This window comes from Belonocnema kinseyi, chromosome 6 (genome assembly GCF_010883055.1).
Source record: "Belonocnema kinseyi isolate 2016_QV_RU_SX_M_011 chromosome 6, B_treatae_v1, whole genome shotgun sequence".
NCBI classification, from domain to species: Eukaryota; Metazoa; Arthropoda; class Insecta; order Hymenoptera; family Cynipidae; genus Belonocnema; species Belonocnema kinseyi.
In genome coordinates, this window is record NC_046662.1 from 75,245,823 (window position 1) to 75,269,883 (window position 24,061).

At 28.2% G+C, this 24,061-nt stretch overlaps 2 protein-coding genes across 4 annotated transcripts in view; both read right to left on the bottom strand.

Moving 5' to 3' along the window:
• Positions 1-6,600, bottom strand: part of LOC117174194 (transcription elongation factor SPT6) — a 26,579-nt gene extending 19,979 nt beyond the window's left edge. The window contains exons 1-8 of one of the 2 annotated variants that reach the window (XM_033363051.1): positions 6,488-6,600; positions 6,105-6,183; positions 5,320-5,513; positions 2,874-2,990; positions 2,789-2,800; positions 2,508-2,665; positions 1,454-1,706; positions 59-1,378 (exon numbers count right to left, since the gene is read on the bottom strand). In XM_033363051.1, coding sequence (XP_033218942.1) covers positions 59-1,378; positions 1,454-1,706; positions 2,508-2,665; positions 2,789-2,800; positions 2,874-2,990; positions 5,320-5,513; positions 6,105-6,183; positions 6,488-6,526 — 2,172 coding nt within the window. In that variant the 5' untranslated portion in view covers positions 6,527-6,600. The remainder of the gene's footprint in view (positions 1-58; positions 1,379-1,453; positions 1,707-2,507; positions 2,666-2,788; positions 2,801-2,873; positions 2,991-5,319; positions 5,514-6,104; positions 6,184-6,487) is intronic. The other variant, XM_033363052.1, reaches the window with a different exon arrangement.
• An 11,819-nt stretch (positions 6,601-18,419) lies between these two features.
• LOC117174085 (cytosolic carboxypeptidase 6) overlaps positions 18,420-24,061 on the bottom strand; it is a 25,250-nt gene continuing 19,608 nt past the window's right edge. For both annotated transcript variants that reach the window (XM_033362767.1, XM_033362768.1), the window contains one exon: positions 18,420-18,923. In XM_033362767.1, coding sequence (XP_033218658.1) covers positions 18,590-18,923 — 334 coding nt within the window. In that variant the 3' untranslated portion in view covers positions 18,420-18,589. The remainder of the gene's footprint in view (positions 18,924-24,061) is intronic.

Sequence of the window (24,061 nt, forward strand, 5' to 3'; positions counted from 1 at the left end):
CAGATGCAAGAGAAAGCGACACTAGTTTCTAACTTGTATGTTTGCAATAAAAAGTTACCATTTTAGTAAGAGCCATTTCCACACTTCCAACTCTCAGCTCGTTCCACTCTTGAACATTCTTACTAAATTCATCTCTATAGTAAAGCTGCTTCATCTCTTCAATATAATTACTACTCGTATTTCCCTCAATCACGTCGCTAAATGAAATATTGATAAGTTTGTCTTGCTCTGCAATCAACAGTTTTAGAAAATGATCTCCAATAAGATCCCTCACTGGTTTATTCTTCAAGTATTTCATACTAAAAGCCGGATGATTCTCGTCAATCTCCTTCAACCCCTTCTTCGTCGGACGAATCGACATTTTGGCTCTTTCCATATACATATCCCTGACACATTTCCTCACAAGAGGCTCTCTAGCCAACTGAATAGCGACCATCAATTGCACAGCTTTCAAAACCTCATCCGGAGATTTGAATTTCTGCCCGCAGAAATCTTTTGCAACAGTCGACGGTTCCGTCGGCTCCTGATCCACTTCATGTCTCTGATAATTATCCCTCAAATTTTCTGCAAAATGTTCAGGTGTGAGTCCAAATTTCTTGGCCAAAGTATCCAGTCCGGCTTTTTTGCAAATTTCATAAGGCCCGGTTCTCGCAGCTTTTTTTAGAACCTCCTCATCATCTTGCTCTTCTTCCTCCACGTCTTCTTCCGGAGGAGGATCCTCTCCATTTTCTTCTGCTTCCAAAATTAATTGCTTTCTTTTTTGTCGCCGTGCTTCTTTTCGTGCCTCGCGTTCCTTCTGCCTGACAGTTTCCTGCATAGCCGGAATATCGTGGCTGTAGTATAAAATAAAATGATGATAAATGTCGTTCAATTCTTCAGTAGTTTGAGCATTCTTCAAGCGTTCAATGTCGTTGTCTTTTATCACCCTGAGACTATCAGGCAGCGGTGCGTCGGGATTTTTCATTATTTCGTCAAGCTGGTAGTTTTTCATCTTTTCAAAGAGTTTTAGTAGATTTTCCTTTCGCTGACAAAGCTGGCACCACTTGGCGTCAAATTTATAGACCTTCCAGAGGTCGTTGATGTTTAATTCGGGGAGGACGTATTCTTTTCTGTAAAAGGAGATGAAAGGTACTTCAAAGTGCTGGTTTCGAATAAAGTCCAAAGCCTTTTTGATCTTTTCGATCGTTTGTGGCGGCTTGTTTGCTCTCTCTTTCGCCTCGGCGTTCAAGTGAGAGTCCTGGACAGAAATTGTTGGACGATGGAAGGCCTGTTCGTATATCCATTTAGCTTCGAGGTCCAACTCGTCGGAACCTTCTGCTACGGGAGTCACTGGCACTGTACGAAGTTGCATTCGCTCTGGTATGTCGGTTGTTCGAATCTAAAATAAAAGTTTTATTCAATTCGAATGAGCAAAAGTGAATATGTTAAAACTAATTTGTAAAAAATGACGCACTTCATTATCGAGGTCCGTAAAATGTCCGCGTTTAAGTTCGCTCGGTTCGTAGATTTCGAAAATGCTCTTCTTTGTCGATTTCTTCTTGGGCTGTTTTTTCTGCCTCCTGGGTCTTTCCTCTACATCAACGTCTACGTAATCGTCTTCCTCTTCTTCTTCTTCTTCCTCATCCTCTTCGTACTCATCTTCATATTTATCAAATTCGTCATAGTCGAAATCCACACCAAAAATATCTTGAGCCTCTTGTAAAGCCCTGTCAAACAAACTTAATATAAAATAGTATGCAAAATTTCACAAACGGTTAAGTTTGTTATTGTTTCAACAATATTATTTTTGAAAATTCAATCTATAAATAAACCCTTTTAATAAGAAAAATCATAGAAAACCATATGCGAAAAAAAGAATTTAAATATCAAATCCTCGAGTTTTGAAGAAGACTTAAAATTTTAGGCTGTGTTAGTTATTTTCATCGAAAATTAACAACTGTAAACAAAAAATATTATCAAGATTCTCAATTTTGAAAAATTTGAGGTTGAGTTAGCAGTTTATACTTGAAACGGGATTTTTTGTTAAAAAATCATCCATTTGGTTGAAAAGTCTAATATTTGGTTCAAAATGTATAGACTTTGTTGCAAATGAAATATCGTCACATAAAATGTTAAGAATTTAGACTTTAGAGCGTTTAAATGAAATTTAATATACTAGTATTTGTTGGCGTTTTATACCAAAAATCGGTAATCTTAAAGAATTTTTTTTATATTATGTTTTTCATCTGAAATTTATATTGTTAATAAAAAATCATCAGAGGATCTATTTTTCTATTATCTCAGATAATAGATATATCATGAGATAAATTTTTTCTTCTTAACAGTTTTCTTATTAATATTTCTTAAAATAATTAAAAGTGATTCAAGTTCCTACAATCCCAAGTTAATAATGTAATCATTTTGAATTAAAACTTCCTTTTATATGTTAATGGAACGTGTCTAAAATGATTAATTTGTAATGGATAAAATTAGTTTAGAAGATTATATTGCAAAAAATGGACTCGTACGCATCGGAGAAAATAGGTTTCTTCTTCTTTCTTTTTTCAGCAATGGGGCGACCATCATCGTCGACGATAAAATCATCTTCTGAATCTCCTTCGCTCCCCTCCTCGTCAAAATTCTCAACCTCGTGTCTGTGACTCCTTTCACTCCTTCTTTCGTCCTCCTGAAAAATTGAATTATGGTTAGATGATATCTTCAAATTTACACCTCTAGTCCACTTAAATGAAATAAACAGGCTTTAAGTGTAAAAAGTTACTGGATTTTGAAAAGTTTAATTAGTACCTACCACATCTCGTTCCTGATTTTCGTGAGCATGAAAATAAGCGAAATTAATATACTGAACGATATTTAAACAGAAAAATTATACTTACGTCTCCTGAACCTTCGAATAATTCATTTGCGATAGCATCCCTTTCTTCTTCAACCTCAAGCTCCTGTTCTCCGTCCGACTCTTCATCTTCTATTTTTCGAAGACGTTTAAAACGTTTCTAAAAAAATATTTTAAGTATAAATACCCGGTTTATGATGTTTGAAATAATAATGAATGAGAAACCGACTTCAAGAGATCTAAACATTAAAAAATAATGTATGCAAAGAAAATTAATATCGATAGAACGATATAGATAAGACAATTTGATAATGGAAAAATGAAAAAAAACAGACTAACATCGTATTTTAATTAATAATAAGAACAACCTAAACTTGGAAAACTATAAATACTTTAAAAGTCGGCGTCAAAAATAAATATAAAACTTGAGCCCTGATTTTTGGTGTTCGATCGCACTTTTTCAGAGTATGAAATAATTATATATTTATTTTTTATTTTTACCTATTCTCTTTGTAATATTCTTTCTGCCTACGAGAAATTATGTATTAGTTTATATACAGGGAAAGTTGGAAAGGTTGACGATTCCAAGAAGTTTAAAAAATCTATTGAGTATCTAACGTTATATCTTCAGTAATATCCCATTTTCTTGTTACTTATGCCTTTTTATATTTTAATTGACACGCTGAGGAATATGAAAAACACTTTTTTGATACTGCATATAATCCTACGATTTTTGTTTGCGAAATGACTTGGTACTCCACTCTCCGGAATAGAAAGACATGCCGCAATAGGAATGAAAAATGTAGAAACATATGCCGAAGAAAATTATAAATCTTGAAAATATGCGGGGAAAGAATCCAAAACGTATGTTTATTGCGTATTACACCTGTTTAAATTCTTTTTTATTTTGTAATTTAAAATGTTTAATGTCATTGTTTAGAAAGATGTTATGTGAAGAATAAATGAATAATATTGTATTTCAATTAAATTTATAAATTATATTACTAATATTATTTAGACATATTGTAGAACCGAATTTCTAAAAGGACAAACGTGGAAAACACCATACATAAACTTATCTAAAGCCTTCCTCTTATGAAGAATAATTATTTTTAAAAAGTTTCATTAGTGTCTACTCGACTCCTGGACAAAAAATCATTGAAAATTCAAAGGAATTTACGTAGCAATTCAAATATTTTGAAATTTTTGAAAAAATTGATTCTAGTGATTCAATTAATATGTTTAATTTAGAAAGCTTTGACAAATTGTATTGCAAAATATTTTCGAACATATCAGCACCATCGATTAATGGAATAATAATAAAAAAAAATAATTCATAATTTCTTGAATATGTCCCTAAATTCAACGAATTTAAATAATAATTCAAACAACATTTTTATTTTACTTTATATTGAAAATGTAGTGCAAATGCAAATAAAATTAATGTAGGTAATATATTAAATTCAATTTAAATCGCTTCAAATTTCTAACTTCACAGGTACCAGTGATGAATTTTCATACAAAAATATAAATTTTCAAACAAGATTAATTGTAACACGTGAATTTTTAATGAAATAGTTGCATTATCAACTGAAAAATACAAATTTTCAACAAAATAGTTTAATTTTAAACTAAACAGGATAATGTTTCAATCAAAAATGGAATAATACAATTATCAGTTGAAAAAATTGATTTTCAACAATGAATTTTCAACTAAAATTACGAATCTTCAACTGAAATAGCTGAATTTTAAACTAAACAAGATCATTTTTCAGCCAAAAAGATTAATTTCTACCAAAAAATACGAATCTTACACCAAAAAAGTTAATATTTCAACCAAGAATAGAATAGTTACATTTTTAGTAAAAAAAAATAATATTCAACGAAAGAGATTAATTCTTAACTCAAATTATAGAATATTCAACCAAATAGTTACATTTTCTTTCAAAAAAAATCAACAAAATAGTTCAATTTTAGCTGGAATAGTTAAATTTTCAGTTAAAAATTCGTTTTCAGCCAGAGAACGAACGAATTTTTAACAAAATAACTCATTTTTCAGCCAAGATGATGAATGTTCAATTAAAATGATGAATTTTCAACCAAAAAGATTAATTTTCTACAAAAAAAAAATCAACAAAAAAACATGAATTTTCAAGCAGATACTTGAATTTTTAACTGAAAACAATTAATTTCAAACCAAAAATGAAATAATTAAATTTTCAATGATAACAAATTAATTTATTAGAAAAGAAAAATGGATTTTTATCAAAATAGTTAAATACGATAAGGTAAAGCTACTTTTATAAATTATGAGTCATTCCTATTCAATTTTATATTGCAATTACAAGCAAAATTAGGAACGCTCTCTAAAAAATTCCCAGGTTTTCTAGATATAAAGAAAATTGCCTGGCAATTTCAGGTGGGATAGACACCCTCATTGATCAAAATCAATTACTGTTTTTTGAAGCTGCTTAAAAATAATTGTTTACCCTTTCGACTTTAACGCCGAGATTTTCTTCGATGAGATCATAATCATCATCTTCGAGGCGATCATCAAAGTCTTCCTCGTCGCTTTTTTTACGTTTCTTTGAACCATCGCTGTCTTCACCTTCACTATCGTCTTCTTCTATAGGATTGTCATCGATCAAGTCCTTTAATTCTTCTCGTATGCGATCTTCGTCATCTGTCCGAATTTACAACAAAATTTACATTTAGAAACAAATGGATTTTGTTTTATGTAAACTTTGTTGCACAATGTCACTGTTAAGAAGCCAAAATCATCCAGTTTTAAAACAAAGTCATTGTTGTCATTCTTTAAAGGAATGTAAAAAAATTTTAATTAGGTCAAACTCATTGCCAGACCAAGATGGAAAATTGTACAATAAACGTTGTTTTACAAAAAAAGTTGGATTTGAAATGAATGGAATATAATTATAGTAACTAGATAATTATTAGAGCAATTTATAATAAAAATGAACACGCCATCAACAACTGTTATGTCCACAGTATGTAAAGAATTTCTTTCTTATCAGCTTCTAAGCCTATATGCTCACGAACTAGAGCAAATAATGTAGTGCACACAGAAAGAATTTCAAAATAAATTAGTAAAAAATGTGGATGTACTGGAGATGTCCAAAGACAAGTTAATCAACTTTCCCGCAGCAAAAAGAATGCAACAATACGTGTTACGTAAAAATGTCAAGATTGAATGGTAATGAAAAAGAGCAAAACAACGACATGCAGAAAACATAACCAAACGCAATAAATAACTCACCTTCATCGTCTTCATCGCTCTCTTCCACTGCCTTAAGTTTCTTGAGTTTTTTCCTCTCGGCGGGTTCTAATTCCTCATCCTTTTAAATGAAAAGTAAAAGATTCAATTCAAAAGTCAAGAACCAAAATTAGCAAACACAAAAATCATTATTTGACAACGTGAACCAACGTAAAATATGTGACTTAAATTTGAATAAAAAAAACGTTTTTAAATATTGAAAAATTAAATGAAAAACAAAAAGCTGAGAGATTATTAAAAGGAAAGAATTTTGTAAATATAAAGGTATTTTAAACTAAAAATTATGACGATAAAAATAAGAGTATTTTTACGACAGCGATACAAGTAAGATAATTTCATTAAACGAAATGTAAAGTTTTACTTACATCACTTTCCTCCGCCTCTGAATGTAGAAACTCAGCCATTGCGTCAAAATTTAGGGTAAATTTTGAATCACAAAATTACTTTTTGATCTTTATCGTAGTGTGACATGACTGAACTGGACTGAACTGACATAAAAAATTAGTTCTTGAAACTTCCATTTGTAACGCTGTAGTCGCTTTTCGCGCATGCGCTCAAAATTGCCGCCTACTTTAAAAATTGTGAATATTTTTCAACGAAATTTTTTTTACATTCAATTATTTAAAAGCGCATGGCGCAATTTCAATTCCAGTTATTAAAAGCGCATGGCGCAATTTCAATTCCAGTTATTAAAAGCGCATGGTGCCATTTTCGATTAATTTACGAAACATCTCGTAACTACTCGAAACAATTTGAAACTATTGTTATCGGGAAACACGCGTTCGTAATTGGATGAAGCTTCAATTTTTTTTGCCATTCAAGGAAAGAGTACAAACTTGAGGTTTACGCGAGATGTAAGCTTGTCTGAATGCTATGATAAATTAGTACGATTAATACTGATAAATCAATGAAACTGAGGTCTCCAAGGATTTGAGATTATAAATTTAATTTTGTAGTTCAAGAAGCATAAAATAAAATCCAAGTAGGCATTGCTACGGAAAATTAGCTTTTCATAAACTCGATTAAAATTGAAGACTTCATTGTCCAATTTAAATATTTAAACTAACCTACAAAGTTTATACACTTTCAATACTTTATATATTTTATACGTTTTATATTTTATTGAGAGAGAGAGAGAGAGAGAGAGAGCGAGAGAGAGAGAGAGAGAGAGAGGAAGCGAGAGAGAGAGAGGAAGCGAGAGAGATAAATGGCTAACAAATCGTTGAATTTTCAATACAGAAGGTAAATTTTCTACTAGAAATTTCCAGCAGGAATCTAAAATAAAAATATTGTATTTAAGGTATACGTCCCATTAATCGTGACGCCAATTTTATTGCTTTTTATGCAATTCGCAATTAATTGAAATTCCATTTGACATTAAAATTTGATAAACATAAATGGATTCTATCATTAAATCAATAAATTACAATTCATTAATTTTCGTTTACAATAATGTTTTATACCTTTTTTTCGCAATTTTTAATTTTCAGGAGTTTTAAATGCGGTAAATTTGTCACCCTCTTATAAATATAAAATTGATGTTTAATGTAAATAATTAATTGAGAAAAAATTATTCCACAGAATAGAAATTTATAAGCTTTTATAAAAATATTCCATATTTTTATTGCAGAATTTTGAAAAAAATGTTAATGTCAATCTTTGGTTAAATCTAAATAATGTTCCCAATCGCTAGTTTTGTAAATTTATACTAATTTTAATTTTTTATCTTTGGTTATATCGTATTTTCAAAATCAAATTTAAAAGCTATATATAAGGTTTCAACTAATATGTTTAATAAATACAGCTTTAGCCAATTATATTAGAAGATATTCCTTAATATATTAACACCATCGATTAATTAAATAATTGTTAAATACTAAAAGCATAATTAATCATTTCTTAAACTTGGCTCTAAAACTTATGAATTTGAATAATAAATCAAACCAATTTTTATTTTCTCTTCTCATACTTTAAATTTAATGCATATTCAGATAAAATTATTGTGGTTGCCATATTAAATTGAATTTAAACCGCTTCAAATTCCTAACTATTCAAGTAAAAATATTGCATTTTCAAACAGATAGATGGATTTTTAACCAATTAGGTCAGTTTTCAGCCATTAGGTTTCATTTTTTTTACAAAAAGACCATTTTTTTAAGAAAATACATAAATTCTCAACCTAAAATGGAATAGTTAATATTTCATTAAAAAAATTAATTTCCAAACAAAAAATTTTTTTAACCAACAAATTTTTTGAAATAAAAAAAATTAAGGTTCAACCAAAGAGGTAATTTTTTTACTAAAATGATGGAATATTTAAATAGAATAGTTACATTTTCAGTTTAAAAAAATTTGAAGTTTCAACTGGAATGTTTAAATTTTCAGAAAGGAAAATTAACTTGTTTCAAAAGCAAAAAGGGATTTTTAACAAAATAGCTCAATTTTCAATTAGATAGATGAATTTTCAATTTAAATTATTAAATTATATATATTCCATTCCAAAAACATACATTTTTATCGAAAAATGTAGCATTTGATATTTTAAACAAAGAAGGTTTAAATTCAAACAAGAGAGAAAAAATTGCAAACAAACTGTTGAATTTTTAAGCAAAAAGATTAAATTTCTACTGAAAAGAACCAATTTTTAAGAAATTCCATCAATTTTAAAACACAGAATTGAATTTAAGCCAGAAATCATAAAAAACGAGTTTTTAACAAAATAGTTCATTAAAGTAATATTATTAAGCTAATTTTAATTGTATGAAGCTGTTTTTTTAGTAACATTACAGGTATTATGTCTGATTTTTACTAGAATAAGGATTTATTAATCAGACCTTGTAGTCTTTTTATGAATAATCCCTAATAAGGGGGTCTAAATTGACCCCCAAATATGTTGGTTCGCTTTTATGAATAAGACGTGAAAAAAAAGTGAGAGGTCGGTTTTGGTTGACTTTTTTCTTTTATCTACTTCTTTTTCAATTATTATTTTGCTGTCTCTAATGAGCCGAAAAGTGAGGTAGTTTGGAAGTCTGTTTTTTTAATTGTGAATATGTTTCATGCTCGTTTTGCATAAAATTATTCATGGAAAAATAGATTTCTTGTCGATCTTAAATTAAAACTCTTTAAATAGAGGCACTAAATTAATTATTCGTTCCAATCTGCAGGGTTTAATTATGAATATTATAACTGTTTTTTTAATTGAGACCAAATAAGTTTACCTCAATTTCTTAAAAGAAATCTTTTTATATACATTTTTGTAAAAAGTATCTATTCAATGTTAGCAATTTTAGAAATACATTAACCATTTTTTTGATGTACCTCTTCCTACTGGAAAATGTAATAATATAAATATATTGATTCAGAATCACCCACAAAGAATCATTTTTATTCAATTTTATATTGCAATCTAAAAAAAAATTGAACGTACTCTCACAAAAATTCCATGCCATTTCCAAGTTTTTCCAGGTTTTCTAGGCATGGTAGACACCCTGATATAAGGGACCAAAAATGAAACGTTTTGGTGTAAAGACGTTTTTTATTTCTATAAATTGTTATTCTTGATCCAAAAAATTATATATTTTCAAAAAAAACTTTTAAAAGCATGTGTACGCGCGATCGCGCGCTTTTTCTACTTCTCTTTCTCTAAAAAAAATAGGAGTGTCACGAAAATATTCGGTTTCTATTACATCAAGTATTACTTTTTACTGATAATTAGATGTTTAAATAAATTTGTTAACCAATTAATTATTGTTTATAGCAATTTTCTCTCAGAAATGAGTTAGAACGTTGTGGTTTTTCCGAATTATTCAGTTTTTTAAACTTTTCAGTTAGAGCGAGACAATAATCAAACAACAAACATACAACATTCAACATACAACATACAACAAACATAATTGTTTAAACAATTTATTATTGTGTATAACTTCTTGTCTTAAGCGAATGCTAGAAAGTTTCGGGGTTTTCTGAAATTTGCAGTTTTTCTTGGAATCTTTAGTTAAGGTCAAATAACAAATATTGATATTCATTTAAACAAAAATGATCTCAGTAACTATTTTAAGAAAAATTTACATCTAATGTGATCCACATAGAAAATTTGAAGAGTATTTCAAAAATCTGTTTTATTCCAAAAAAATATATTCACAGAAAAGAACAAGATTGTAAAAAAAAATGATTTCCTCTAATGTTTATTTATTATTTTTTCATTACTAAAAAGCCAAATCAAAGTTTAAAATATCAGAAGCAACATTATTATATTTGTTAAATTGCATTAATTATTATCTCACTAAGTGAAAAATGGGCAAAAAATTAATGTTTTTTAGAAAAAACCGCAACTATCTAGCATTTACACAGAAGATAGTTACAGGATGGCAGTACAGAACTAGATAATAATCAACAAAATGGCAATTTTTCAAGAGAAAGAAACATTCTGTAAAATTTAAATCACTATTTAAATATATGACAAAAACCGATTTCTAAGAGGATGTATTGTTGATTCAAGCTGAAAAAGTGTAATCAGAAACAGTCAATGATTTTCAAGGATATAGATGCATCAACTAGCAATCTCAGTGACACTGACTACAAAGAGAACACGCTAACCTGCGGATTACGATAAAAAATGCAATCTTCAAATTAAATAAAAAAGAAAAACTTACTTGCGAGATACTGAGTTTCTGAATAGGGACGAAGAAGTTTTAATCTACAAAGCTGAACCAAGTCCGAGTTAATTGTTCAGGAATTTTTAAGTTGAATTTCACGGGGTTTAAAAATTGGCTTACGGTAGCAATTGAAAATCAAATTTTTAATTTTACACAAAAATAATAAATGTCGTGAAGGGAAGAAAAGAAGTTATTACTACGATAAAGTACTGTACTAAAATTGTAACTAAAATTTAAATTACATTTTTTTAGTACTGCATTAGAAAATGAGAATTCGAATAAATATTTTTATCACAATATGTATTTGAAATTTTACGAATTTTTATGTAATAAACCCAATTAAAAAATATTCATTATCTAGTTCTGTACTGCCACCCTTCAGTTATGAATAATAATCATTTGTTTGAAGTACTGTTTGCTAAATTGCAGTAATTATTACCTCATTCTAAGTGAATAGTAGACAAAAATTTGAATATTTAAGATAAAAGCAACTTTTGAACATTATTCAAACAGAATAGTATTAAAAATAATAATAAATTATTTAAAACATTTTATTTGTTAACGTGAATTCATTATTATCTCACTCTAACTGAAAAGTTGAAAAAAAAGTTCTTGTTTAAGCTTTTCAACTGTTTTGATGGAAATTGATATTTTTGGCTGGCAAATTCAACAATTTCATTGAAACGTTTTTTCTTTCTTGACTAAAAAATTTCGTTTAATTACAAATTTAATTTTTTTGTTAAATATTCATCGTTTTGGTTTCAAACATAATTTTTTTGTTTAGAAATTTCATATTTTTTGGTTAAAAATACAATTGTCAAGTTAAAAAAAATTTCGGTTAAAAACGAAATTTTTTGTTGAATATTCAACTATTTAATTGAAAAATAGTTCGGTTTATGTTGAAGATTAATTTTTTTAAAAGGAAAATCGATTTCATTTTTGGTTGAAAAATTATAGTTGTTTGTAAACAAAATTCATGTATATGTAAAAGTTCTGTATTTTGTTAAAAATTTCTTCTTGCTTAGTAGAAAATCAATGTTTTAAGGCTTTAAATCATTTGTTAAAAATTCTTTTTTATTGTTTAAATTCTACTGCTTTGGATTTTAAATGTAAATCTTTTTGGGTCGAAATATCAGCTATTACATTTTTAGTTGAAAATTCATTTTTTACGTTTGAAAACTAATTTTCTTAACTAAAAATGTGACTATTTGTTTGAAAAAAATGGTTTAGTTGAAAATGAACTTCTCTCTTGAAATTTCATATTTTCTGTTTCAAACTCAAGTTATTTTTAGAAAAATCGATTTTTTCTCAACGATTCACGCTTTCCGTAATTTATGCTCGGTCTCTTAAGAATTTACAATTTTTTTAAAACATAATTATTAACAAAAAAAGTCATGATCAGAAGCTCAACAAATGAAAGCTTATTAAAAATTACTAAATTTTGGCTGCTTCGTGTAATATGGAATTAATTAAGTTTGGGTTTCTTTTTATATAGAATCAAGTCCATTTTGATCGATCCTACTTTTTGGAAAATAAATAAAAGAGCAAGGCACTCTGCAGAATTTAAAAAATATATTATGGAATCCTATGCAATATTTAATAAAAACAAAAGAAAATAAAACAAGTTACATTTTTCGCTTTCGAAACTTTTTGACAGTGTTGATATGCTCAACCGTAAGAAAATTAGCAGACATTCGTGTTGTTATGGCTGAAATATTTTGTAAGATTAATTTTCAAACAAACTAAAGAAAATTACATTTACTTGAATACTAATCAAACTAAATGAAAAAAAACCACAACGCTTAAATTGACATAAAAATGTTCTAGATGCTTTCCATACTAAAATTAATTAATTTGACATACTTATCAGTTTATTAACATCTTAGTATTTTATCTAGCTTTATAATCAGTTGTGCGTGAATGATAATTTAAATTTTAAAACCTGAACTAACTTTGAAAACCAATTATTTTATTTCAGAGTGTAATTCTGAATTTTGAAAAATATTTAAAGCTAAACCTAGCTCTCCTGAAACGTTGCCAAAAAGTACTTGATTCCATATAACAGAGCTTTATACGGATTTACTTGAACTTGAGTCTACATTGATCGAGAATTCGAATCTCTAAATTTAAAAACACTAGGTGTTTAAATTTGTCGAATTTGTTGCAAATAATTGCATAATTTTTGTTTAAGCTTTTGAATCTTACTTTAACATCCAAAGCACAAAATCAATGTCTGAAATTAAATTTTAGTTCGGAATGGCTTCCCGATCTCCATATAAAACTGAAATAATAGTACATTACACATAGAGTGAATTTCTCTCGAAAGAGCAATTACGTTCTCAGATAACAATTAGAACGTTGAAGCTTTTGGTACTGAACAAAACGCCATCCGGGTCTCGCTGGTCCAGGAGCTTCTCCTGGGACTCTGGAGTCTGGAAAGTAGGGATGAGTTGGAGGAGAGAATAGATATAGGTATATACATATATCTAGCAGAAAATAGAGGGGAATTCCAGGGAATATTCGCGCATGAGGTCCACGCAGATAGATCCAGCATCCAGCCGGTTTGGGTTGGTTCAACGACCACCGCCCTGCTCTCAGCCAACCCCAATCTTGGAATCATCACCACTACTATTCTAGCCTTAACCAACACCATCATCTTTAACAGAACCAACAACTATATTCGTATCCTTAGACGGGAAACTCAGTACCGAAATTATCAATCGCAGGACCCTTCTTCCTAGAAGACTAATAGATTTTACTTTCAGTTAATCATCAATCATTTGACAAATAATTAAAAGACTAAAGCTTGATTTAAATAAAATCAATTTTGTCTGTCCACAAAACTATAATATCAGTTTTGCCGACTGATTAATTTTATCACCTAATATAAATTTATTTTCATAGATATGCCAAGCCAACAAAAGTTTTAAATCTTGTATAAAAACTGACTGCATTTGTTTTTAGGACTTTTTTTGGAAATACTCTAAAACAAATAATTTCAATGTATTAATTTTGAAATTATTTAATCAAGATGGTTAATTTCTTTGAGGTTATCTCATTATTATTTTAATAATTTAAAAAAAGATAAATTTCTTTAAATTGTTTCAAACAGTTCGTCACCCGATGGTGATCTTCTTCAGTGAACTTTATTAAATCTGTAATAAATTATATACATTTAAAAAAAATTTCAAATTGAAATGTTAGGCATTTTGTTATCAGTGGAAAAAGAAGACGCAGAATTGCCCAAAATTACTCTGCATTAAAAGGCCGTATCTACATTTGATATCATTAAAAAAAAATGATTTTTAGGAATAACCTTATTACGTTACTTTAACTCAATTAAAAAAATCATTTTTCAAAATATACATCAAATTTGTATGCATATATTTTGTTTTAAAATTTTTATATACAAACCATTTTGATACAGAATGATTAATATAAAAATGTTTTCTTCGAATGTACTTCACTATAATTTTTAAAAAAATTCTTTAACTACAATGTTCCTTTTAATAATCTTGTATTTTTAATACATTGACAATATTTTCATCAAATTTTGGTTGCTATAATTTTTATTTTTAGTTCCAATTTAATTTTGGGCAAATTCTGCTTTTACAGAAATCATTTCTAATGGTAACAAAAAATTCATTACATTTTAATTTTACAAAATAAAAAATTTGTTTATATGATTTTGCAACTGCGATATTAACCAAAGAATAATATTTTTAATTTGTAAATTGCGTTCATGTAATAAATTATTCATTTCTTATAGATTTAATCTAATTCTCTGATAAGGGCCACCATTGTGTACCGAAATGTTGAAAAAAATTAATTGTTTTCATTTTATACCTGATAATAAAGCCAACAACAAACATAAAAAAATCTAAAAAAAATGTGTTATTGAGGGTCAATACAATCCTCCAACATTATTAAGCCAATTTATTTAGAATTGTTCATTAACATACTTTTTATTTTTTAACTTAAATTGTTGATTTTCCCACATTTTAAATTGGAATAATTCACAAAAAAGTTGAAAAAATAAAAATAAAAGTATAAACTAAAATCATTTTTTTTAATAAATTAGAAAATCGGTTTCGTAATCTTCAAGTTCTTCCAGACTAAAATAAATAAGTTTTTTCTATAATAAATTCAGCTCAATCTAGGCAACCAGTAGAATAAAAGTAAAAGATAAAATTGTAAAATAAACTCACATATTTTTGTAAAATATTTTTGAGAAGATGAAAATATCCAGGGTGCGAGGAACGCGATTTTCGTCCCTGTTTCTACCCCAGTAAAACGACCTTTAGGCGAGCCAGGGTTGTCAATCCGACTATGGAGTCAGCCAGTTCCCTCGAGTCCAGGGTTAGAAGCAACCGGTCGCTTGTCAGCTCCCTTCTTTCGCTAGTTTCATTTAATTTATTCGTTTTTTAGTTATTCCCTTCAGTTGAAAAATAAATTGGAATAGTCGATTCATTCCTTACTTATTCCGAGTTGATTAAACTTTCGGCACAACTTGGGTTCAAAACGAGACATCGTGCTTGCGTTTCCATTGCTGTATAGAACTGTAAAAAAGAAGTATAATAAACATACAAAGAGATCGATACTTTCTTGGGTTTAGATATAAAACCCGAGTTTGTGAATTGAGTATACCTTTAAACATTTTAAGCCGTATACGTAAAATTCCGGCAAAAAGTCTTCAAAAATTTCTTAACAGGTACGTGTCCTATTATTCTTAATAATTTCATAATTTAAACATTATTTCTGCTTCCAGCTGTGGTAAGTTTTATGCGACAGTTTCATTACAAAAAATATGGTGAAAAATAATAGTTTTTAAACAAAACGAAAAACTATTGGAGGATTATAACCATGTTTTATATTTATAATAATAAAACTGGATTACTTTTAACTGATTTAATTGGTTCGTTTTTTTAGAGGAAACAATATTTTCAAGTTGAATTAAGCTAATATAAAAATCGATTATTGAATTCAAGAATTGTCTTATTAATAATTTTCAGTCCTCATCATTCCAGTGTGATTTTATAATCATTTACAAACGACAAGTAGTATGAAAATCGTGCAGTAGAGAATGCCGATTTTGGTCAGACGAAGAATCAAGAGCTAAAATCTATTTCACGTAAAAAAAAAAATAGTATTACATCGATTATTATGAATATCGAGAATAGAATTGAAAGTTTATATGCACCCTGATTGAATGCAGAATCAGGTCTTTAAAAAAAAATTATATTTAAAAACTATGATGCTCAAATGCTGTAAAAATTACAATAAAGAGCCTTAAATTCTCCTAAATTTAAACATTCATAAGTGACAATCATGAAATCACTAATTATAATTTATATATTTATAACTAATTATAAATATCTTTCAGGATCAACAGATCAAAAACATTAATTTACTAATACTTATTATATATAAAATATATCACATTGACTCCAAATGCCACAAAAATCAATTTTCTACAAACTTAACCTGTTTATTAAACATTTTGAAATTTGAAGCTTCAAAATTACACTAGTGTCCGAAAATTTCAAAACCAACCCGAATATTTAAAATTAACATTATTATTTGCTCGAGAATTAAGGCAACTTAATAAATTGCAACATTATCCAGTACAACGGCTCCCATCCGGCCCACATCGCGCGAAGCGATGCTTAACTTTGGCGGTCAAAAGAGAGGCGTCAAACAATTCCACGCGTCCAAAAACAATTCCAAGTGGACACATCAAATAATTCATAATGTAATCATTTTCATCACCAGCGTTCAATATTGTGCACATTCAAATGGGAAACTTGCAAAATCGAACAATTTTATTTGAAATACAATACCGTGTATTCACAATGCGGTAATTATTTTTAAATTATGAAACCTTTTGATAAAAAAAATAGTTACATTTCAACGCTTTTAGATTTGAAATCACTCAAATATCAAGAGTCGCAAATTTATCAGAGCCTATAAGAAAATATTTTTGTATGGTATTTTTAAAGTAGTGCCCCTACATTTTTTGAACAAATTTCTTCTAATTTTTCAAAATTAAAAAAAAAATTAAATGGTAGGGAACGACCTGTAAAGTATCCCAATGCAATAAAAATTCAATAGATCCTTTAATTTTAACAGGAGCCGTAAAAGCTTTACAGAGATAATGTAAAACTATCGTATGAACAACACTACGGCTAACAACTTCGTTTTATAAATAAATTCGCTAAACGATAACGTAAGTTTCAAGTATCTATCCTTAATTTTATGAAATTGTTATGAAAATTTCGACCGTGAATTATATCCATTTTTACTATACAAATATAGAAAATAATACTCATAAAATAAACATTTTTCATATTTTCACCCTTAATAATTAATTAGAAATTACATTTTCTTGTTTCAAAACATGTGACGTGAATATTACATATATTGAAATAAAACATGTAAAAAAAAGATTTTTAAGTGCCTTTTCTGAATTTAATGAAATTTTAGTTAAATCTGTAAGCCTAAATTATATAACAACTTTTATTATACAATTATGGAAACTAATGCCCTTCATATAACAATTTTTCCCATTTTCACCCTTAATAATTTATTACAAATTTAATTTTCTTTCTTCAAAAGTTTTTATTTCAATATCAAAAGTTGTTATATAATTTACGCTTAAAATGTTCATTTTAATTTCAAAAAACTCAGAAAAGACACTTAAAAATTGCGTTAGAGTATCTTAAGGGATGAGAATTTTTGTGGATTTGGGGGTAAATTTATTTATAAAATTAAATTTGTAGGCTTCATGTTGATTACACGATTACTACTACTACCTCTCAATATATTTTTTTTAATTCTAAAAAATTAGGCCAATTTTTTTTCACCTAATAACACAAAAAGAAAGGATAAGATATTTAAATTCTTTTCAATTGTTAATCTTAGCCGGAAAATGTAAAAGAGTTTAAAAGATTTAAATGATTTCAAACGATTTTTAGAGATTTTAAGAGATTGCTATACATTTAAAATTATATTATTCAAAGACCTCTAATTTGAAAGAGGTGATTTTGGAAATAAAATTATAATTCCGAACTAGAAAATCAGATAATTTTTTGGCATAATTATTACCACTCTGATTTGGAACAGAGAGTTTTGTATAGAATTATGATTCTGAATTTGAACATGGATTTTTTTAAATGCCCTTATTCTAAATAAAAATAAAAATTACTTTTTCAAAATTTCCGTTCCATTTAATCAAAATTATATTTAGTTACAACATTTTTCATCATAATTCAGAAATATGGTAACTCCCTTTCTCTAAAATTTGCAAGAGTAAAGTTGACGAGTAAATTCAAAAAAGGAAATTTCTAAAATGAGACAAATTCTTACCTGTTCCAAGACAAAATTTTAATTCTTCATGAAGATTTTTTTTATATTTCACTTGATTATTCCGCCTCAAAATTCAGAATTTTAATTCTTTTACATAATTCCCTGCACCAAGTAGCAATTAATTTATTTAAAAAAAAATCCCTGTTCCAAGTCGGAATTATATTAACTTACACTATCGTGTAAAATTACACAATTTTAAAGGATATAATTTAAATTTGAAACCATGTAATTACAACCTTTCAAATTGGAATATTTCATCAATTTTTCCAGTCAAGTTACATTATTTTAAAACTACTGGACATACTTTTTTTTTTACTAAAAATGAAGAAATTTAATGTAATTTCTGGGCTTTTTTCGAATGTGAAAAAATTGCCAATTTTCCCAATTTCACGGATCAGTGGCGACCTTGAATTTCAACAACATGACGGATAATGAATATAATCTCTATTATCTACGAGCCGGTCTCGAGTACAGTCGATGAGGTGAGGCTCGTCTGACGACCTTTGCCCTGTTCTTTCCGGTGGCCAGGTCCAAACCACCACGTGTCAGCTGATTGAAATCGATAATGGTGAGCTTTGGTTCCGCCGAGCGCCTCGGCTCCGCTATTTTCCTGTCGAGAGGTGGTGCCCCGGGGCTCCGGAACCTGTAGCTTAAGTTCCTGTTACCACTCATTCCAGTTCCAATCCCGGCGCCACTTCCTGTTCCTGGCACACCGACGTTCATTCGCGTACCGCTCATCGATCGGTAGCGAGGCTCCGCCACGGGAACTTTTCCGAAGTACCTGCGAATCAAATTAAATCCAGTAATTAATAAAAATAGAAGAAAAAAAAGACCTAATCATCAGGACTGAAAAAACTTCTTCAGTGTTTTATCCACGATAGAAATAATATTTTATTTGAGGGAAGAATAATATTCCCCAGGCAAACCCAACAGTCATGTTAATTTTTCCACATTTAAAAGATTTTTTTTCCAAGCACGAAAATTGTTTGACATTTTAAGGAATGTAATTGTTTTGCTACTATTTTAAAGAAATGTCAATAGCAGGGTTATCAGCACAAAAAACGCTCAAAAAAAGGGGAAATTGGCTGATTTTTTCATCTTTTATTTTATTTTATTATTTCATCTTTTTATGAGAAATTTTATATTTTGGAATTAAGTTAAATGATCTTTTAATGATTTCTGCTATTCATTAATTTATTTGTTAAAATTGCATATACTTAGTAGGGTGGACCGAAAAAAATTAAAATGATTGAATTGATTGATAATAACACTGAAAAGTTTCATTATGACATTATGAACGAAAACAATCTAAAAATTTCACACTATTGGGCAAGTCGAAATACAATTTTTTATGTATAGAAAAAAAATTTCATTTTTTGTCAGGTAAAATTTATGAAAAAGAATAACTTAAGAGGCAAAAATGTAAGAACTAAATTTTTTCGTCAAAGTATAATATTTCAAAAAATTATAAATTTGCAATTTTGTTAATTTCTACCTAAATTTGACAAAATAATGTTTTTCGTTTTCTTATTTGTTTTGCTCTTTTTAGTAAACTGAGGAACACGGACATACTTTTAAGTTTCATATAAAATTTCTTCTTTTTTTTACGAATCTTAAAATATGAACCATTTCTACATAGGATCCGTAAAAATCGGTTAACACAGAATCCCTAAAAAATTAACAAATATTTTTTCATCTTTTTTTTAGGCAAAGTTTATGAAAGTTAGACAGAAAAAAAGTAAGAAAAAATTGTTTTCGACGAAATATATACTTTTGTTAATTTTTACCTAAAGTTGCAAAAAAATGCTTTTATTTATATATTTATTTGTTATGCTCCTTTTTAATTAATTAAAGAAACACATACATCTCTTTAAGTTCGTAATGTCATGATCCATTTCATGTTTTAGAATCCATGAAAAACAAAACAAAAATTCTTGAATCTCAAAAATATGTACTTGTTTCCTTAGTTTATAAAAAAGAGTGTCAAAAGATTTAAAAAAATTTGTTTCTGAAGTTTTTGGGTAAAAATTTAAAAAATTACATTTTTTGAAATATTATATTTCGACGAAAAATTATGTTTCTTACTTTTTTCCATTCAAGATTATTTACTTCTATAAAATTTATCCAACACATTTTTTTTTTAATTTTGCTATACACAAAAAATTATAGAAATTAAAATTTTTATAATTCGTCCTTCATAACAATACTTTGAATGTAAATTTCAAACTAAGTTTAAATACGTGAAATATTTCACATTTCAAAAATATTTTACTTGTACAGAGTGAGCAAAAAATATTTATCTTAAAAGTTTATTTAATTCCGAAATAGTTTAGTTTAAAGTCCGTTAAATGAACAGTTATGGTTTTTTAATGATACAATTTAAAAATAAAATTTTAAACTGCTCAACACTTCTATACAGAACTCAAAATTCAAGTGACTTAATTTTGAACGCTTGTCTTTAAATTATTCACGTAAGAACATTTAACTATGCAGATGATCAATTTGGAATAATTTTTTTAAAAATTAATTATTTAACTTTGTAAATTTAAAGTATTTATAAATAATTCATTTGAGTATTTGAACATTATAGGTACAGATATGTATATTTTGTTATTTTCATAGACGAATTAGCTGTAATAACAATAATGATAGCTGTAACAAAAATTTAATTAAGTATAATAAATACATAAATTTACAAATTTCACAAAGTTTCCACGTAATTCAAATATTATATTATTAAATATCATATATTTAAAGAGAAAATCGGAGGAAGGGGAAGTTTATCTAGAATGGGGGAAATGGGTATTTGAAAAAAGGGAAACGAGTGTAATTTCAAGTTTGAAGTATTCAAAAATCAAAAAATTAAAGTTAAAACCATTCGTTCTTTTACAAATTGGAATTTTCAAAGATCTCGGGAAAATGTATTCAATTATACTTTCAATAATTGCAATATTATTATTGATGGCGTTGTTAAAGAGAGAAATGATTACTTTTCATGATAAAAATTTTAAACATACAACAATTATTGAATGAAAACAATTTATTTTCCACCAAACTTTTTAATTAATTTTTTTAAGTGATGAGAATTTTATTGAAGAAAAGCTTATTTTACCGAAACAAGAATCTCTTAAACTTTATTGCATCCAATTTTTGTTACCCAATTGTAGAGAATCTTTTTCTCGGGAAAATAAGCTTTCATTCAATAAAACCCAATAATTAAAACGTTTAAAGTAAATAATATTTTATAAAAATCACGAGAGCATTAAAAAATCGTTCCAAAATAGATAGTTTCGAATGTAAGAAGTTTTGAAAGCAGCAATTTGATTGAATCACATTGCATGGTTAAAAATATGAAATTGGAAGCGTTAAAACTTGAATAATATTACATATTTATTTCAAGCAATAAAAGTTATTTTGTTTTTAAATTTATATCGTTGAAAATTTTTAAATTTCAAAAAGAAAACCTTAATATTTAGAAGACTTTGAATTACAAATATAAAAAATAGTTTCAATTCATTCTCCAAAAATAATCAAGTTTCAACTTGAACGAAATTTGAATGTTAATGACTTGAAGAATAAACAAGGTTAAATAAAATAATTCGTTTCATAACCATAATTTCAAAGTTTTTCTGATTTGAAAACATTTAAAATTAGTAACCTTTCTAATTCTTAAGAATTCAAAAAGAAAAGATTCGAATTTCGAAAGGAATCAAATTAAAATTAAATACTGAAACAAAAATTTTTCAACTTTGTAATCTACTTTATTTATTTTTTAAACAAACTAGAACCTAAAAAGTATGCCAAATTCAAAACCGCTTTAAATTTTTTATTAGGGATTCTGTAGCAAAACCCCAATAGAAATGAAATTTCATAGTTTTTTTTAATTTATGAAATAGCAGCAAAGCAGTATTTCTACAACTGAAATTTGGATTTAAAAAAATCTTTCATTGTTCTTTTTTTACAACTTTTAAACTGCATTACTGAAGATAAATTATTGTTTAGAAACTTTAGGCCCTTTTTTATAATTTCATGCGACTTAATTGTATCACTTTTTTAATGATATAAAAGAAGATTGTAATCAAATAGATTAGTTTCATATTTTCCAATATACTATAATATTTCCTATACGATTTAATTAAGGACGATTTTGAATTCCCTTTTCACTTTTTTTTTAGTTTAGAATCTCAATGCAAGCCTCGTATTTTTTTTGAAAAATTAAAAATAGTTTCACTAGTTGCATAAATTTACAAAAATAGTAGCAAAATAGTACCATGCAATTTTTGAAATAATAAATTAAGGGTCTAAGTATTTTTGTAATCTGATATTCAATATACAATTTCCCATAAAACATCGTGAAATCTTTCTGAATATCCTAAAAGCTTTAAGATCTGTTGAAATCCTTCAAGAACCCCTAAAATCTGTTGAAGTCATCTACAAATTGCTGGCCAATTCGCAAATATTTTTAAATCTTTTGAAATCATAAGAATGACTTGAAATTTGAATTTTCATAACTTCTTTAGAAATCCTATGAATCCCTTAAATAAGATAAAATCACTTGAAATACGTAGAAATCCCTTGAAATAAGTAGAAATCCCTAAAAGTTCATTTGAAAATTTATTTCATTCAATTTATTCCATAAAGTTTGCCAAAAGTCTATTAGAATCCATTGCAATTTTTTAAATGTCATTGATATCCTGAATTATTTTTTATTATTACACCATTAAGCCATTTCCCTTTCGGGGTAGGGGAAAGGGGTAGTGTGTGGAAGCGATAGAGATTTTTTAGATTGATCCAGAATTCTCGTGCTATTTAAGTATATAACACGTTCGTTCCGCAACACTGCTCCGACCCAGGTTGCTGATCAAGCTCTCTAGCAATCACCCCAAGCGAAGAACCTCACGAAGTCGTTATGTAAGGTTCCCCATTTGGGTCCATTAGTGGCCAAGGTCTTTTGTTTCAGGCTTTATTCACTCTACTGACACTCTTTTTATTAACTATTTGCCGCCATACTTTCCTGTCCTGGCATACTTCTCTAGCTTCTTTTATGTCCATGCATTTTTTCACGCAGGCTCTCGTGTTTCTGTGACTTCTTATGTCTCTTCTAACTAGGGTCTCATTCACACATTCTAACCATTCTTTCCGCGGTCTGCCTCTGAGCACGCTGCCATTTACTTTACCTTGATACACTTGTTTCGTTAGTCGTTCATTTGGCATTCTCTCAACATGTCCGAACCATCTTAACCAATTTCTTTTCCATGTGTCTACTAGCGTCTCTTCTACACCACATTCTTTTAGAATTGTCTCGTTACTTACTATATCCATCAGGGTTTTCCCGCATATTATGCGCATGAATCTCATGTCAATTGCGTTAATTTTACTCTTATCTTTTTCTTGATAAGTCCATTTCTTGCTACCGTATAGTACTGTCGGTACAAATATGCAATTATGTATTGCCATTTTAGCTTTATTTGATATATTTTTACTTCTGATAAGGGGACTTGCTCTACCAATAACCTTACTACCTTCATTTATTCGTCTATCTAATTCCTCATCTATCTTCCCGTCCCAAGTAAATAAGCTACCAAGGTATACGAACTTATCAACTTGTTCAATTCTCTCATCATTTAATAGAATATTGCATAGTGTTTTCTCACTTTTTCCTTCAAACACCATCGTTTTTGTTTTATTTGCGTTAATTTTGAGGCCCATGCTCTTCATGCTTGCATCTAGTTTATTCAAGATTCTTTGTAAGTCTTCGATAGACTCTGCCATAACAACCTTATCATCTGCGAACGCTAACCCACGTCTTACTGTTTGGAGATCCACACCCTCTTCGTCGAAGAGAGCCATTCTTAAACACTTGTCCATAAATAATATATATAACCATGAAGACATAACGCATCCTTGTCTAACTCCTTG